The following is a 15,672-nucleotide window of genomic DNA, read 5'->3' as shown; positions in this document are numbered from 1 at the left end:
TTTGAGTTCATAATATCCAGCATAAAGTCAGTCGGCCATTACCACTATCACCAGGGTAATTAAACACGCAGCTGCTAAAAGCACTTCCTCAGTGACCTACAAGGGACTTGTCTCCTATCACAGCCATAGAACACATTCGATAAAGCAGTAGACAGATAACAAAATGGTCAACGCCATCTTGGACCAATCCAAAACAAAGCTGGGTCTAAATAAGTTCAACAAAAGACAGTGGGAGATGCATGGGCAAAATGTTTTTTTAATTACATTTTTAAAAATACATAGCACTTCTTTTCTAGACCTCTCTCTGTTCGTCGAGCAATCTCATAACGTATTCTTGAAAGGGTTTTAAAACAATGACGATATTTTACAAATCAAAAACGAAAAAAATACATGTGTGGTTGTCTACTGGGGCTATGGTATCTGGATTGTACTGATCTGGATGTGATGGTCTAGCTCTAGTCTGTCAGACGACCCAAACCCAGGCTTTGGGGTACCGTAAAACTTGACAACATGGCAGGGGAAGGGTGGTTGGGTCAGTCTTAGTACAACGCCTCAGCATTACTGCTCCTAGGCTTCTTTATCTTGTCAATGTTCTTCAAGATCATGTCGTGTAACGTTACCTGTAGCAGAGCAGAGTTCAGGTTTAGAACGCAATGTGTTAACTTGCGGGTTGAAATGGATGGCGAGGAAAACTATTCCTGTGTATAACAGGACATTTGACTCACGTATTGATTTCGCAGCTCTGAAACTATGATCTTGAGGCTGATGTATTCTTTCTCATCAATCTCCGTCACTGTGCGCCGGTAGTCCTCCTGTTTAGCGACAGAGTGACATAAGGTAAATAGTAATGTAGGTGCAGGTAAAATAATGCATACTAGGGTTGGGACGATATCCAAATGGCCATACCATCGTTTTGCCCTCAGTGAATGCACACACTGTGTAGATAGGTTTTTGCCTGGAAGAAGATTGCCAACCAGACCTGCAGTTAGCAAGTCACACTTACCACATGTGGGTATTTTGCTATTTTGGACACCAGCTTTGCTCTTGTGATGTAGTATCTATGGGCAGATAGGAAATAAGATGTTCCCATAGTCTACTACAGTAAGAGTGCTCAGTGTAAACAAAGTAAAGACTGTGTTGAGGTTGGTACCTGGATATCTGGTCGAGGTAAGATGCTGCCTCTCCCTCCACTGTTCGGAGTTCAGCAACTGTCTCCTCCTGCAGAGGCCAAATCAGTAATTGAGTAATGGTTCAATGTAGCTATACACTTCAATAAGACCTTAGGTACAGACAGCAATAACATTTGACCTTTTAATACATTTAAAGTAAACATGGCACCTGAATTGAAACTCCAAAGTTGTTGCCATCTTCTATTCTTGGGATAAGCAACTGAACCCACATTTTGACCTGAAGAACAAGAAAGACGGAATATTAGATCGTGGGTGATAAGTAATGAGTGACATGAGCACCCGCCCAAATAGATTAAGGAAGAAACGGTGGGATAAAGCTACGTACCGTGTTACATTTCTCTATCAGTGTCCTGATCTCTGGCTTGACCTTCTCGATCAGGTCCACCAGCTTGGCATTGCTCTTCATCATCCCACCGGGCATGACAAAAACCTTGGTGCCAGCCACTGTAGAAGGGGAAGAGAAGATGAACGAGAGAACAGAGGTCTTATCACTGGACTTGACCATTGGTGCCTGAGCAATGGAGCAAATGGAGCAGCTGCAACCCCACTTTCAGAATAGGGGTGCAAACATGTTTTTGCATCCCCACTTTACTAGAAAAATATCATGATACATTGGGTAATTTGTCATTTTCAATAATTAGTCATGTCTTCGGCTAGGTATTAAAATAGATATGGCCATTGTATATATGATATAATAATATACAGATTGCATTTTGCACCCACCCCCCATCACCTCAAGATGAATGGTTTTGACCACTAAAGTTTTGGTTCGCTCCCGCGCACACTGCGTTGGGTCAGTGCAGTTAAAGCACTAGTTGTACCACCGATGCTTAAAATGAAAAGGCACCTGCAATAATACAATTCTTTATCCATTTTGTTGTGCTCTTACATTTGTATCGTTGTTTCATATCCGATGGCGTTGGTCCAATGGTATTGTTACGCATCATTTGAGCTGCATTCACCACAAGCAAATTGATTGTAGCGTTTCACTTTGCCTGTAAGAACCATGACGAGCACAGGCATGTCCGATTTCGCCGGAGCGCAGTAGGACTGAGTAGCCTTCCACCAGCCTACAAAAGAGCCGACGCACCCTTCAACAACCGCCGCCGGGGTAATGGCTCCACAGCCCCTTCCACTTCTGACAACTCTTGGATCAGAGGAGGCGGACCAGGTTAGAATCTTAACCTAGCCGCAGGTTTTCTGTTGAAAAACGTCCATGTAATAGCAACCGGTTCATAGGAACAGAGTGGCTGGAATACTGGGTTTCTGCAGATGCGTCATTTTGGTTCCCATGTCAAAAGTTCAGTATTGGGTCCACGGCTTTTGTCCAAGGCTGGAAATTCTAACTGGATGCATGCTATTGATAGAACCAAAGGATTCACTATGCACGCATCAAACAAGGAGCATTTGAAATGCACTGCACTGTGGAAAGAAAAACAAGTTTGGAGTGCAATGGGAACGGAGGTGTCAACACTTGTTAAATGATAGGCAGCTGGCAATAACTTATTTTCCACTGACAAATGTCTTAAGTCAGCACAGATGAAGCGTGCTACAACTAAGGAGAGCTCAACTAATCCAACTGGCATTTGAGGGGGATCTTACAAGACGATTTCAGGGAGAATGAAATGATCAATTACTCAGGAAGTTCGACAGAGCATCAAGAAGACTGCAACTCTTCTGTGAAGGGACGACACAAACATACGCTGAACTAACATACGCTGCCGGCATTGTGTTGGTTCATATTCGCAGTTGTGTCAGTAATCTAAGACAAGCTGCTATTTAGTATCTTAGTTTGCATGAATAACTAGGGTACTACTTTCAGCATTTAGTTCGCATTATTTTGTTAAGACACCCATGTGTACGACTGCATTCAGTCATTTTGTTCAGTTACAAACAGCCTATCGCCCCGTAGCACTCACTTCTGTCATTATGAAGTGCTTTGAGACTAGTCAAGGATCATATCACCTCTACCTTACCCGTCACCCTAGACCCACTTCAAAATGTGCTTATTGCCCCAATAGATCCACAGACGATGCAGTCGCCATCACACTGCCCTATCCCACCTGGACAAGAGGAATACCTATGTAAGAATGCTGTTCATTGACTACAGCTCAGCGTTCAACCACATAGTACCCTCCATTCTCATCATTAAGTTTGGGACCCTGGGTCTGAACCCCGCCCTGTGCAACTGGATCCTGGACTTCCTGACCCTCCGCCCCCAGATGGTGAAGGTAGGAAACACCTCCACTTCGCTGATCCTCAACACAGGGGCCCCACAATGGTGCGTGCTCAGCCACCTCCTGTGCCCACGACTCAATCATCAAGTTTGCAGATGATTACCAACAATGACGAGCCTACAGGGAGGAGGTGAAGGCCCTGGGAGTGTGGTGCCTGGAAAACAACCTCACGCAACATCAACAAAACAAAGAAGCTGATCGTGGACTTCAGGAAACAGCAGAGGGAGCACCCACCTATCCACATCGACAGGACCGCAGTGGAGAATGTGGAAAGCTTCAAGTTCCTCGGCGTACACATCACTGACAAACTGAAATGGTCCACCCACAGACAGTGTGGCAAAGGCGGCGCAACAGCACCTTGGCACCTAAAACCTAAACAAACTTTTACAGGTGCAATATTGAGAGCATCCTGTTGGGCTGTATCACCGCCTGGTACAGCAACTGCACCGCACACAACCACAAGGCTCTTCAGGGGGTGGTGCGGTCTACCCAATGCATCACCGGGGGCAAACTACCTGCCCTCCAGGACGCCTACAGCACCCGATGTCACAGGAAGGCCAAAAAGATCATCAAGGACAACAACCACCCGAGCCACTGCCTGTTCACCCCGCTATCATCCAGAAGGTGAGGCCAGTACAGGTGCATCAAAGCTGGGACAGAGAGACAGAAGCTGTTTTTCAATCTCAAGGCCATCATACTGTTAAATAGCCACCACTAGCACATTAGAGGCTGCTGCCCTATATACATAGACTTGAAATCACTGGCCACTTTAATAAATGGAACACTAGCCATGTTAATAATGTTTACATAATTTGCATTACTCATCTCATATGTATATACTGTATTTTAGTCTATGCCGCTACGACATTGCTTGTCCAAATATTTATATATTCTTAATTTCATTCCTTTACTTTAGATTTGTGTGTATTGTTGTGAAATTGTTAGATACGCCTTGTTAGATATTACTGCACTGTTGGAGCTAGAAACGCAAGCATTGGCTACACCTGCAATAACATCTGCTAAACATGTATGTGACCAATAAAATATGAGGGCTACATATTTCCCGCCAACCAAAAGCACTCAATAGTCTGAGTCTCTGCATTTGAACTTTGTTTGTGGTATAGCGTGATAAGCAGAATTCAATATAAATTCCAAGAACACCCCCCAAAAAAACTGTGCCCCCTCACCAATTTCAATTGTCCACTTAGTCACTTTATCCTTGCGCAGGGTCTGTTTGCATTACTTGATAAGTATTTTATTTAACTAGACAAGTCAGTTAAGACCAAATTCTTATTTTACAATGACGGCCTAACCCGGACAGCGCTGGGTCAATTGTGCGCCGCCCTATAGGACCCCCGATCACAGCCGGTTGTGATACAGCCCGGGATCGAACCAGGGTCTGTAGTGCCACCTCTAGATGCAGTGCTTTAGACCGCTGGGCCACTCGGGAGCAGCCATTACACCAAAGCTTTTCCACCCCCACTTTCAGACAAAGCCAGGCACCCATACACTAGGCTTGTGGTAAAAAAATAATAAACACCAGAAAACTCACACGTGGTAAAAATGTGTGTGAATTACTCACCCTTGTCCTCCCCAGAGCCATCTTCCATCTTCCTCTTTTTGGCATTTTGCTTTGAAGAGGATATCAAGTTGTTTACAATGAACACATGCAATCACAGATGGCATTTGGTAATTACAGGGTGTTATATTCCATTCCAAGTCTCACCGCTTCAAGTCCATCGTGGAGGTTCGAGAGTATAATGGGGTCTGGCACAGTCAAGTTGATTTCTGAGTGTATTTCCTTCAGTTCACAGATGTTTAAGCCAGGATCCTGCAACAGATGACCAACACCACATACACACACTATAAAGGGAAGTCAGAGGACATTTGACTAATCATTTCATTCTGATGACATAAATATGTTTACCTTGAGGAAATGGTCAAGTTCCAATAACTTATTTGGGAAAAAACTTGCAACTAACTCCTCCGCCTGTGAAACAAAGAGTTGAGTTGGAAAATGACATTCAGATCTAGATACAGGTAGCTAGCTACAATATTTGCTTTTGTCCCTCAATGAATAAACCACCGAAAGGAAACTCACCTCCCCAGTAATTCGTTCTCTGAAAGCATCGACCTGAACAAATTACAACCAAACTACTGTTATATCACAGGCAAACAATTCAATAAATCAGTAAGTCTGTTTAAATACAAGTGAGTAGACTAGACTACTGTCTGCAATATGATACCAGTCATCAGTTGATCAACGTCATTTCAACATGCTTACTCTACTGACTAGGCCTAAAATTGAGCCGAATTGAGTTACCGGTACCTCGACACGGTTAGCTCGCACCGAAATATGCGGCACAGCAACCCTTTTGTTCAGGGAGGGGCACCCTGTTGTTAGACAGTTTGCCTTGTCCGTTATGACGGGCGCAGGAAGATAAAGCAAATTACCTTAAACACTTGGCCTCATTCTGATTCATATAATTGCAAGCTAGGTCACGTTAGCATTACATTAGCTAGTTAGCAACTTTCCCCCATTATGTCTCGTGACATGTGGCGTTGATAAATCATGTTTTACCTTAGTTTTGAGTTCATTGTCCACCTTGAGGAGAGAATTCATCTTCTTTAACCACAAACGGGGGGAAATTGATTGTCCTCAATTCATTCAATTCGGGGCTAAACGTGTGGTTTTCCCACTCCCGTCAGCCACACTTGTGAGCTTAAAAATGACGTATTCAACATGCGACAACACTACAAACGAATACGCATGCGCATTAGGTATGCACTGAACGCGTCATCGTATTTTCCTGAATGCAGCTGAAGATGTAAACAAGAGGATTGTCGAGTGCGAAAGCTCGTTTTGTCCACTATTACCTTCCATGATTGTCCTTATTTAATCGCAAAAAGCAGCCATGGGGCTCCCTGTTACTATTAAAGTGAATTTCAGGGGAAATGTAAAGAGATTTGTGGCTCCAGATTTGGACAAGTCGGAATGGGAGTCGGTGGAAGCCTGGGTAATTAGCGCTGGCGCAGTTTAGCTAGCCTGGGTTCTTCGAGGCCCCTTGCCTAGCAGGCCTAGCTAGCATAACATTACACCACACGAATGACATCTGTCTGCAAATGATCTTTCTAACAACACAAATGATGATTATATGTGATGTTATCTTGTTATGCTGATCCTCAATCATCATGCTTTTTTAAATTGAATCTGCAGATAAAAGCATCATTTGGAATAAGCCATTTTCAAGTGAAATATTTTGATGAGGACAACGAGGAGGTGAGTTCAAATGTATTTTGTGCTACTGTGTATTATTTCAACGAATGCAGTGCCAACATTTCTGATGTACATACAACAACAGTAGTAATAATAACACACAAGAGATAAATTAGCAGGGGGGGGGGTGTTCTTATATGTATCCTCTTACATACAAGTGTAACTCCCCCAGAGAGTAGGGTCACGACCAGGGTCGCCATGCGTTGTACAGCGCCGATGGAGCAATTAAGGTTAAGCGCCTTGGCCGCAGCAACAGATTTTTTTTCACCTTGTCGAATGAAATCGCATTTTATTAGTCACATGCGCTGAATACAACAGGTAGACCTTACAGTGAAATGCTTACTTACAAGCCTCTAACCAACAATGCAGTTGGGGGAAAAAAAAGAATAAGAGATAACAGTAATAAATAATTAAAGAGCAGCAGTAAGTTAACAATAGCGAGACTATATAAAGGAGGGTACCGGTACAGAGTCAATGTGCTGGGGCACCGGTTAGTCGATGTAATTGAGGTTTTGTCCACTATTACCTCTGCTCCGGTATTCGAACCAGACTACCTGCCGCCCCAATATTAACAATTGTTTATTATTCAGTATACTGAATACAGTAAACAATACGGTTTCTGTATCTCCTTTTTCTTTGATCCAGGTTTCCATCAATAGCCAAGGTATTTAAATAAAGTGTTAACTTAATAGGCTTTTTACATTTTTTTGACTGTTATTAAAGCCTTACAGTTCATAATCTTAACCAACACAGATGTATTCTCTGATCTCTTTTGCTTGTCTGTGTTTCAGAGGAATATGAGGAAGGTGTGAAGGTATTCAAACTTACATGTTCTTTCATGGGTTTCAATAGCTACATTTTTTATTATTTTAACTTTTTCTTCCAGCGTGTAGAATGCTGTATGTAATTACTGAACGTGGTATGTGGTGTATGTATTTCCTCCAGAGTGCAGAGAAGCAGGGGAACCAGTTGCACATGAACGTTTACAAGGCGAAGCAGGGTCAGGCTGGCACTGGGCCGGTCAAGACCCAAGAAGTGAAGGAGCTGAAGGGGGAACTCCGGCCGGCCCCGCCGTACCCCTCCAGGGTCAAAACTGTGGACAAAGGCACACAGGTCACCCCTGAGAGAGATGCTGTAAGAGCACCACTCACGGCTTTCAATGTTGATGTAATGTTGTCTGAATGTAAGAAAAGTGTTGTCAGGATGGTATATTTTTGCATGAGCGATATAATCATTGTCTTCATGAAATGTTGTGCCAATGTAATAATACAACTAGAGCTAAGATTTGATGAACACACACTTTGGTTTCATAGTATGAATTTGACTAATCATCATGAGTTTAATGTCGATCGTTTGATTTTATAGGTGGTTGTGAAGGACAACAAAGTGACTAAGCCAGAGGATAAGCTTCCCCCAGCTTGGTTTAGATCTTACATGGAAAAAGTAAGTCCATATTGAAATTATAAAGGTAAACGTCCCTAAAAATCAACTTTAAAATAAATAAATGGAAGAACCTTTTTTAACGGGATCCCTCTCCTGTCAGTTCAAGGATGAGGTGGTGAAGGAGGTAGTGGAAAGGATGTGCAGCGACTTCTCTGGCCAGTGCTGCACCCACAAGGCCCCCAACCCTGATGGGCCTCTCGAGGCCCTTGGAGCAGTGGGCGGAGTCAATATCAAAGGCCCAAAGGTGAACTCCTCCTCCACCGGCCCCCCCGCCTACTCCTCATTGGGCTACACTCCAGAATGCAGCAAATGCAAGAGACCAGCCACCGATGGAGCTTATCAGTGCAGGTAAACGCATCACAACAGTAACAGATCAATGCTATTATGTTGTTAATGACTAACTGACAAGTTGAAATAGTATAAAATCTTTATTTCACTTATCCCTCATGAAATATGTCACTTTCAATTAGTAATAGAAGTAACCTTCTTTTTGGTGTCCTGTTTTTCTACAGAGTGTGTCCGTCCTGTATCTTATGTGAGCTGTGTCGACACAGCCACGACCCCAGCCACAACCTGGTGAGAACCAAGACTCCCCTCTCCATCCCTGAGCATGGCATGTCAGGAGAATTAAGGTTAGTCCGCTGGATGGAGAAGCCTGCCTTTACTGTGATGTTGTCTATGCATTATTTTACCGATCTTACTTTCTTGTATTGTCAGGAGATGCTCAGCCTTCACACCGCTCTCTATATTTTGTTTGTGCCCAGGTTTCCAAGGCGAGGAGACCGGACCGTGCGCAAGGCTGAGCGCCAGCGCCTCAAAGCCGAGAGGAGGCAGCTCAAGGCCGAGGTTAAGGAGATTAAGAAGAAGCTGAGGCTGGAGAAGAGGGGCCTGCAATGGAGCGGCCCTGCCTCTACCTCCGCCAGATCCAACGTGGCCACCACCCAGGCCCCTGCTGCTACCCAGGCCCCAGACCCCCAGGCCTGCAGTCCAGAGTAAGCGCCACCCCGGGAGGGCGTCAGAGTGCTGGGTGTCTCTAGGCCCAGCATGGAGCAAAAATCAAATATTTTCTCAAGAAATAGGCCATCTTTGTAATAGTTGTAATAGAGTTTATCGCTGGTGGATGATGGAACTACCTCACGTGTGAATCTGCTGCTGCTGCTTCATATATTTCTAAACAAAAAAAATTGCTTTGAGCTGCAAAAAAGGATCCTGCTTTTTTGATGATTCATAAAAAAACAGGGATGGGTCTGAAGCCGGGGCTGTTTTCAACAATGCTCTGTACACTTGAAATACTAGGGGTCCCGAGGTCTCCCACACCACCTTGGTGCCCACTATGGCTGCCTTGTTTCTGGATGAAAATCTGCCCGACGGGACCCGCCGAGAGCCCGGCACCAAGTTCATCAAGTATTGGAAGATGAAGAACTCAGGCATCATCAACTGGACCTCAGAGACCAAGGTACCACCCAAGAGGAACGATCTCAGTCCCTAACCCGCATACTAAAACGATCTCAATCCCTAACCCGACTACTAGCACTAACCCCACCTAATTGTAACTATTGATTACTTGTAATTAGTACTTACCCTGTCTGATTAACCAGACCAGTGCTACAGCCTTTTGTGGATTCAGTGTAAGTTCTCCGTTTAACTGTTTGTGTCTGGTTCCTTGGGTTTGTGTAAATGTCTGTGTCTTCTTTGCATGCCTGTGTCTTTGTGTGTCTTTAGCTGAAGTGCATGTGGGGTAACCTGGCACTGGCATTAGAGGAGAAGCGTGAGGTGGCCGTGCCCCTCCTGCAGCCGGGCCAGGTGGGCGTGGTCAGTGTGGCCTTCATCGCCCCGGTGATGGAGGGCACCTACACCTCCCACTGGCGCCTTGCACACTGCGGAGAGCAGTTTGGCCCTCGCGTGTGGTGCAGCATTGTGGTGGCCCCCAGCACCAGCCCACACGCCAACTGTCCTCAGAACAAATGCCTGGCAAGTCAACCACCTCTGTGTCCCATTCACATTTCTTTACCCAGTACATACACTAGTGCAGGGACGGATTTACTTAGCAAATTTGACACCAGGTACAAAGCAATAATATTTATTTAGCTAATGCAGACACTTTTATAGGGCTGGATTTAGGTTCAGTAATAAAACCTCAAAATCCAGCCTATTTCCACCACTATTAGTATCATTATATAATTCCAAGCCTTGCTCATGTTCGGATATTCTTCCACACTGTACTTCAGGAGGTGGAGCCCAGGCCTGTGGTTGTGGAGGGGATGTCGAGTAACAGCTCCAGGGACAGTGGTCTGGCCATGTCTGTAGACTACTGCCACAGAGACTACCACTTCCCCTCTGTAGACCTGCTCACTGCACAGGTGAGGAAAGGTCAAGGAAGAGTGCGTTGGCTTTGCCATAAAGGTAGACATCATCATACACCATGGGGCAACTTCATGCTTTATTCAATGACTCAACAATTTTTTTATTTTTAGGATCTGTTGTCCTTTGAATTGCTGGATATTAACATTGTGCAAGAGTTGGAGAAAGTTCCGAACAACACTCCAGTCGGTAAGAAATAATATGATGCCACAAGGCATGTCAAGGTTTTTTTGGTGGGGTGTCTTTTTCCCTTGATATTCAGAGCGTTTAAAGACCTAATGCTTGTCAGACTTATGATGACCGAGATGAGTTTGTTTTTATTCCGTTGGTAGATCTGACCCCCTGTGTGTCCCCTCTGCCCCACAATGGCCCTCTACTGGAGCACCCAGGCACCGACCAGATCGAAAACAACACTGAGATGAACCGGGTCAACAACCTGCAAGGTAAGGCAGAGGTGAATGTCGTGGACTTTCACCATACTGAGTTGTACAGTAAATAAGTGAAAACAATATCAAATTGTGAGATGTTGTGTTGCTTATGAATGTAGACTAGACTTGAGGCATTATGTTAACTAGGGGGACGTGTCAGCTTGAGTAAAAGAAGTTGAGAGAAAAGAAGCTTTGATCCCAGTGATGACCCTGAATCGGGCACGGTCCTAATCTTTGTATTGGGTGTTGTGGTCAGGAGTGAACGAGGACCCACCTGGCCACGAGGAGGAAGACATCAGCGGGACTCAGTTTGTGTGTGAGACGGTAATCCGCTCCCTCGCCCTCGAGGAGGCTCCCGACCACAAGCCCCCTCGCAGACATCAGCCCAGCTACTGCAAGCCCAAAGGTGAGGCGGCCATCTTGTTTGGTTGAATTTCCCAACAAAATGTGAAAACATGTAAACATCACTAAGTGAAAATGATATGAGACTCAGTTGAACGATAAAGTATGGTTGTTCTGCCCACTCACTATCTGTGGTATTTGTTATGACTGTCATGCAATACTCTGTAATGCTAGGGTTGAGGGTTCGATTCCCACGGTGGACCAGTATGAAAACATATATGAAAATGTATGCACTCACTACTGTAAGTCGCTCTGTATAAGAGTGTCTGCTAAATAACTAAATAGTCTAAATTGAAGTTAAAAACTAAAGTTGTTTTAGTTTTTGAAGCTGTAGCCTCGGGCCCTGTCGCTGGCTATGAGAGGAAAGTATTTGACACAGCATTAAGAGTGACAGGACCAGAATTGCTGATGATGGGGGTTATGAGAGATCAAGCTTCACCCCCAGGCCTTCCCCAGATCACACTTTCAGAGGAGACTGTTACAGGTAAGGAACAGCTCTCACTGCAGCCTGTGTGCTTCTGTTTACAGACTCTAGTAACTCAAGTCAAAATGCACCAAGTAATGTTCTCACCTTTTACACATTGGCAATTGTAAATTAGCAGAAGCCATGATTACGAGACATAATCAGAAAAAGGTTGTTTTTTTTCTCAATGCATTGTCCTCAGAGGTTGAAAATGTGTGCATGGAGCTGTATGCAATGAATGAGGAGGACATGGAAGACAACAAAGCCAGAAAGGATGTGAAGGACCAGAAAGCCGAGGATAAAGAAGATGAGAGCTACGTTGAGATTGAAGAGGAGAAAGAACATGAAGAAGAAGAGCGAGCGGACTGGGACGAGGTGAGCAGCCAAATCTCCACCTTGTCCTCGTCCTCCTGCGAGGACTACGTCATAGTCCTGCCGGACTGCTTTGACACCAGTCGTCCGCTGGTCGAGCCCACGTACAGCTCCGCCCTCTCGGAGCCTGTCACTACCGCAGCCGTGGAGCAGGAGCTGGCGCCAGACTCTGAGCCTGAGGAGCTGGACAGAGCCACCCCAGAGGGGGAGAGGCAAGAGCGGGGCGAGGCTGCAGTCACGGAGCCCACCATTCACAGCAATGTCAACCAGATGCTGTGTGCCTCCCAGACGCTGGATGCTGTCCCCCTTACACCTGAGGTGGTGCCACCGCCGGTCTCTCTCCTGCCCCCACAGGCCCTGTACACACACAGGTGAGAGGGCTCTCTGAGGCATTAGTAGGCTATCAGCTTAGCTATTACAGGGGACAATGATATCACGACCAATGATATGTTACTGTTCAATCACACATGTTTGCAGTGTGTTTTATTGAAGTAAAGTGTGCAAATTGTTCAGTATCTTCTGCAGGAGGACTATCAGACTCATATTATACTCTTGTCCACTGTCCCTTCTCTCTCTGATCAGTATACCATTATTTTTGGTGTGTTTTCCAGGTCCGAAGCAGTCCATGTTGCAGAGCCAACACGTCAACAAGCGTCTGGACCAGTAGAACCATGCCAACCAGCGGTCCATTTAAATGGTGAGGGTTAGACACACACAGCAGGTTGGGAAAATGTCTACAAAATACAGCCTTTTCACTGCACGAAGCAGACGCCACGTGTTTTTTGGAAGCTCTGATCACACAGTCAGAAAATGTGCAATTTAACTAATGTGACTAGCTAGTCTTGTTTGTTCAGTCGTGTCTTTTGAGGATGTGTTCACTTCGCTGTCTGCGGCCACTGACCAGAAAGGAAACATGTGTCTTTTGAAGAGACGGGAACAGGAAAACGTCTCAACTGTTCTATATTAGCTCTCTCATCCAGTATGTCCCCCCCCCCATCTTTATTTCAGTATCTAGTTCAACCAGACCGTCAGGCTTAGCCAGTGCCTTTGAGACGTACAGCTCCAGACCCTGCAGCTCCCTGCGCCCAAGGTGAAACACCTACACAATATTAAAAGACCCACTCCAGCTTCCCTAGTACCTCATTTATCACCTGATTTTACTTAACAAAAGTCGCATCTCAATAGGCGGTCCAGGTCTCCTCGTGATATGGCAGGTGGGCCTTTCCTCTTTGGTCCTCTATTGCTTCTCCATTTTTCCCGTAAGCAAGGGGGAGGCCGATGCCGTGAGAGTACACCCATCAGACCAACTCCTTGAATTTAGCAATTGTCATTTAAAAAAAACAACACTATTTTGCTTCAAACATTTTAGTGTTTGTACTTTACTGTATTTATACTTGTAATATCGCTTTTCAATGGTAAAGTTTCCCCAAAAAAGGTTTGTCCTCATTTGTCTTAGTTGAAACACTTGGTTTCTGCAAACAAATGAATATTTGAATATGAAACATTTCAATATCTACTAATCATTCATTGTTAATAGGCACAGTATTTTTGACACATGACAAAACATTACATTTACATTTTAGTCATTTAGCAGACGATCTTATCCAGATGAGGGTTAAGTTCCTTGCTCAAGGGCACGTCAACCCATTTCACCTCATCGGCTCGGGATTCGAACCAGCAACCTTTCGGTTACCGGCCCAATGCCCTTAACCACTACGCTACCTGCCTACAGGTAGATATCAGAAGATACAACTGTAGATGATAAAACCGCAATAAAGAGAAGATATTTAAAGACCTTCATGGTGTGATGTCATTGGTGATATAACAATGTGACACAACTTTTTGTTGACACGCTTTGTGGCATTTTGGGTCTTGTGAAAGCATTGCTAGCTCCAAACCACTGGCCCTGGAACAAATTGTTCCCCATAGTGGCTGACAACATCCTTCCTGTTCTATAGGGGCCAAGGCGGTATCACGGAGGGACTAGTCAAGGGGGTTCTGTCAGTGGCAGCGTCCGCCTACAAGGCTCTCTTCACTGGACAGAGCTGCTCCACACAGGTAGGTCCCACATACACCACAATACGTCACCTGGTCACACACTGCCATGAGATAAAACTTGACGTAACTTTTTAGTATGCTCCGATGAATGGTTATAACATCATAACGATGAGTGATTATTTCATACCACTGTGATAAAAGTTGCTGATCTATTTTAAAGCGTTTTTGGCTCAAAAGACGATGGTGATGCATGTCTTTTACAGTGCGGCATGTTCAGTATTATTGTATAACCCCTGTGCACTTTAACATGACAAACCAGAACTAACCTTTTGACCTGGCTCCCCCCCCACCCCCTTCGCTGCAGCGTGGTGTGGACCCGGCCAGCCAGGACGCCTCCATGATGGCCGTGCTGCTGGAGATGGGCTTCAGGGACCAGCGGCTCAACCAGTGGCTGCTGAGGAAGCACAAGCACAACCTGCTGCACACTGTCAACGAGCTGGTCGCCATGGCCGACAACTCACTACTGACGGGCCGGTCGGCCAATCAGCCAGGCCGCTACACGACCCCTGACACCCAATGAGAGAGCGGGGGGTTTTCATTTTGGCACTGATGTCAGGTCATGGGCCTTACCTATTGACAGGGCCAGTGTTGGTTCTCTGTTCCCAAAGAGAATGGAGGTTGTGGGTATTGAATGTAATCAGAATTCCAATCTTCTCCATTGTGTTGGGTATTGGGACTACTCTTGTTCATTTGAAGGACTTACATGGTTGAGTCACAGGGGGATTCAATTACATGGGAGTGCTAAAGAACTGAATGTCGGATTTCTTTTAGATATAGTGGTGAATTGGCCTAAACAATGCAATATTCTATGTATATATCAAAAGTACTGTTATTTTAGATGTCTGGCTACAAGCAACATTTGACCTGTGGATTGTATAAGGAACAGACACTGCAGACTAAGGAAATAAGCTGTTTCTTTCTAGGAGACACCTGCATGTCCGTTTTAAGCATACGGGTCATACTTGCGGTACCGTAGGACTCGCATCTATAAATGTTGTCTCTGCATCACACTTGTACTCATTTTCCTCTTTCACATTGTAAGAATCATCCCCTTTCGTATATTTCTATCACACAACACTACGTATATCCAACCATAACATTCCTACGTTTGTTCGTGGAACCAAGTTTCTCATAGGTTGTTTTTATGAATGGTAATCGGTGACCCGAGTCATGGTGATTTGAGTGCATTGGTTTCAAACGTTGTAGGCCTATACTATGTTTGACAGTTCGGCCTATTTCTCTGTGTACTTTTCCTTTCAGAAAAAAAAGAAGTTTGTAACTGGACACATGTTTGTGGTTGTGATGTGTTCAAATACTAAAAGTTTAAAGATCATCGAATGAAATGCTGAAAATATTAACTGTGCTTGCTAAACGGGTCGCCTTTCAATCAGCAGGTAAGTACACTGCAATTGTCAATCAGCCAATAAATAAATTGCACAAA

General features: G+C 44.8%; 2 protein-coding genes across 5 annotated transcripts; one reads left to right on the top strand and one right to left on the bottom strand.

The window, feature by feature from the left end:
- Window positions 1-236: 236 nt before the first annotated feature.
- On the bottom strand, window positions 237-6,155 carry LOC115201068 (proteasome activator complex subunit 3). The gene is made up of 11 exons (XM_029764303.1): window positions 6,009-6,155; window positions 5,529-5,561; window positions 5,355-5,417; window positions 5,154-5,258; window positions 5,010-5,058; window positions 1,516-1,634; window positions 1,339-1,407; window positions 1,151-1,218; window positions 1,004-1,058; window positions 726-812; window positions 237-620 (listed from the first exon to the last, which is right to left on the bottom strand). The coding sequence occupies exons 1-11, from the start codon at window positions 6,048-6,050 to the stop codon at window positions 540-542; spliced, it is 771 nt and encodes a 256-aa protein (XP_029620163.1). The 5' UTR covers window positions 6,051-6,155; the 3' UTR covers window positions 237-539.
- Window positions 6,156-6,216: 61 nt separating this feature from the next.
- On the top strand, window positions 6,217-15,672 carry LOC115201067 (next to BRCA1 gene 1 protein). Of its 4 annotated transcripts, none has more exons than XM_029764300.1 (21): window positions 6,217-6,444; window positions 6,645-6,707; window positions 7,350-7,368; window positions 7,496-7,518; window positions 7,650-7,838; window positions 8,070-8,147; window positions 8,248-8,495; window positions 8,660-8,779; window positions 8,912-9,139; window positions 9,444-9,603; window positions 9,870-10,118; window positions 10,376-10,507; window positions 10,622-10,697; window positions 10,841-10,951; window positions 11,193-11,342; window positions 11,667-11,822; window positions 12,004-12,544; window positions 12,785-12,870; window positions 13,182-13,263; window positions 14,132-14,231; window positions 14,536-15,672. In XM_029764300.1, the coding sequence occupies exons 1-21, from the start codon at window positions 6,343-6,345 to the stop codon at window positions 14,749-14,751; spliced, it is 3,129 nt and encodes a 1,042-aa protein (XP_029620160.1). In that variant the 5' UTR covers window positions 6,217-6,342; the 3' UTR covers window positions 14,752-15,672. The 4 variants fall into 4 exon arrangements, with proteins under 4 accessions (XP_029620160.1, XP_029620159.1, XP_029620162.1 ...); XM_029764299.1 differs by having other exon boundaries at window positions 11,658-11,822; XM_029764302.1 differs by lacking the exon at window positions 14,536-15,672 and adding an exon at window positions 13,757-13,905 and having other exon boundaries at window positions 11,658-11,822; window positions 14,132-14,229.

This window comes from Salmo trutta, chromosome 10, assembly GCF_901001165.1.
Source record: "Salmo trutta chromosome 10, fSalTru1.1, whole genome shotgun sequence".
In the NCBI taxonomy this organism is placed as follows: domain Eukaryota; kingdom Metazoa; phylum Chordata; class Actinopteri; order Salmoniformes; family Salmonidae; genus Salmo; species Salmo trutta.
This window is presented reverse-complemented; position numbering and strand designations above follow the sequence as displayed.

Excerpts from the sequence above, each read along its gene's own strand:
- LOC115201067 (XM_029764299.1), top strand. The coding sequence starts at position 6,343 with ATGGGGCTCCCTGTTACTATTAAAGTGAATTTCAGGGGAAATGTAAAG. Across the intron at positions 10,508-10,621 it reads TAGACCTGCTCACTGCACAG|GATCTGTTGTCCTTTGAATT; the intron begins GTGAGGAAAGGT and ends TTTTATTTTTAG. Across the intron at positions 12,871-13,181 it reads ACCAGCGGTCCATTTAAATG|TATCTAGTTCAACCAGACCG; the intron begins GTGAGGGTTAGA and ends TCTTTATTTCAG.
- LOC115201068 (XM_029764303.1), bottom strand. The coding sequence starts at position 6,050 with ATGAATTCTCTCCTCAAGGTGGACAATGAACTCAAAACTAAG. Across the intron at positions 1,408-1,515 it reads TGATAGAGAAATGTAACACG|GTCAAAATGTGGGTTCAGTT; the intron begins GTACGTAGCTTT and ends CTTGTTCTTCAG. Across the intron at positions 813-1,003 it reads TAGCAAAATACCCACATGTG|GAGGACTACCGGCGCACAGT; the intron begins GTAAGTGTGACT and ends GTCGCTAAACAG.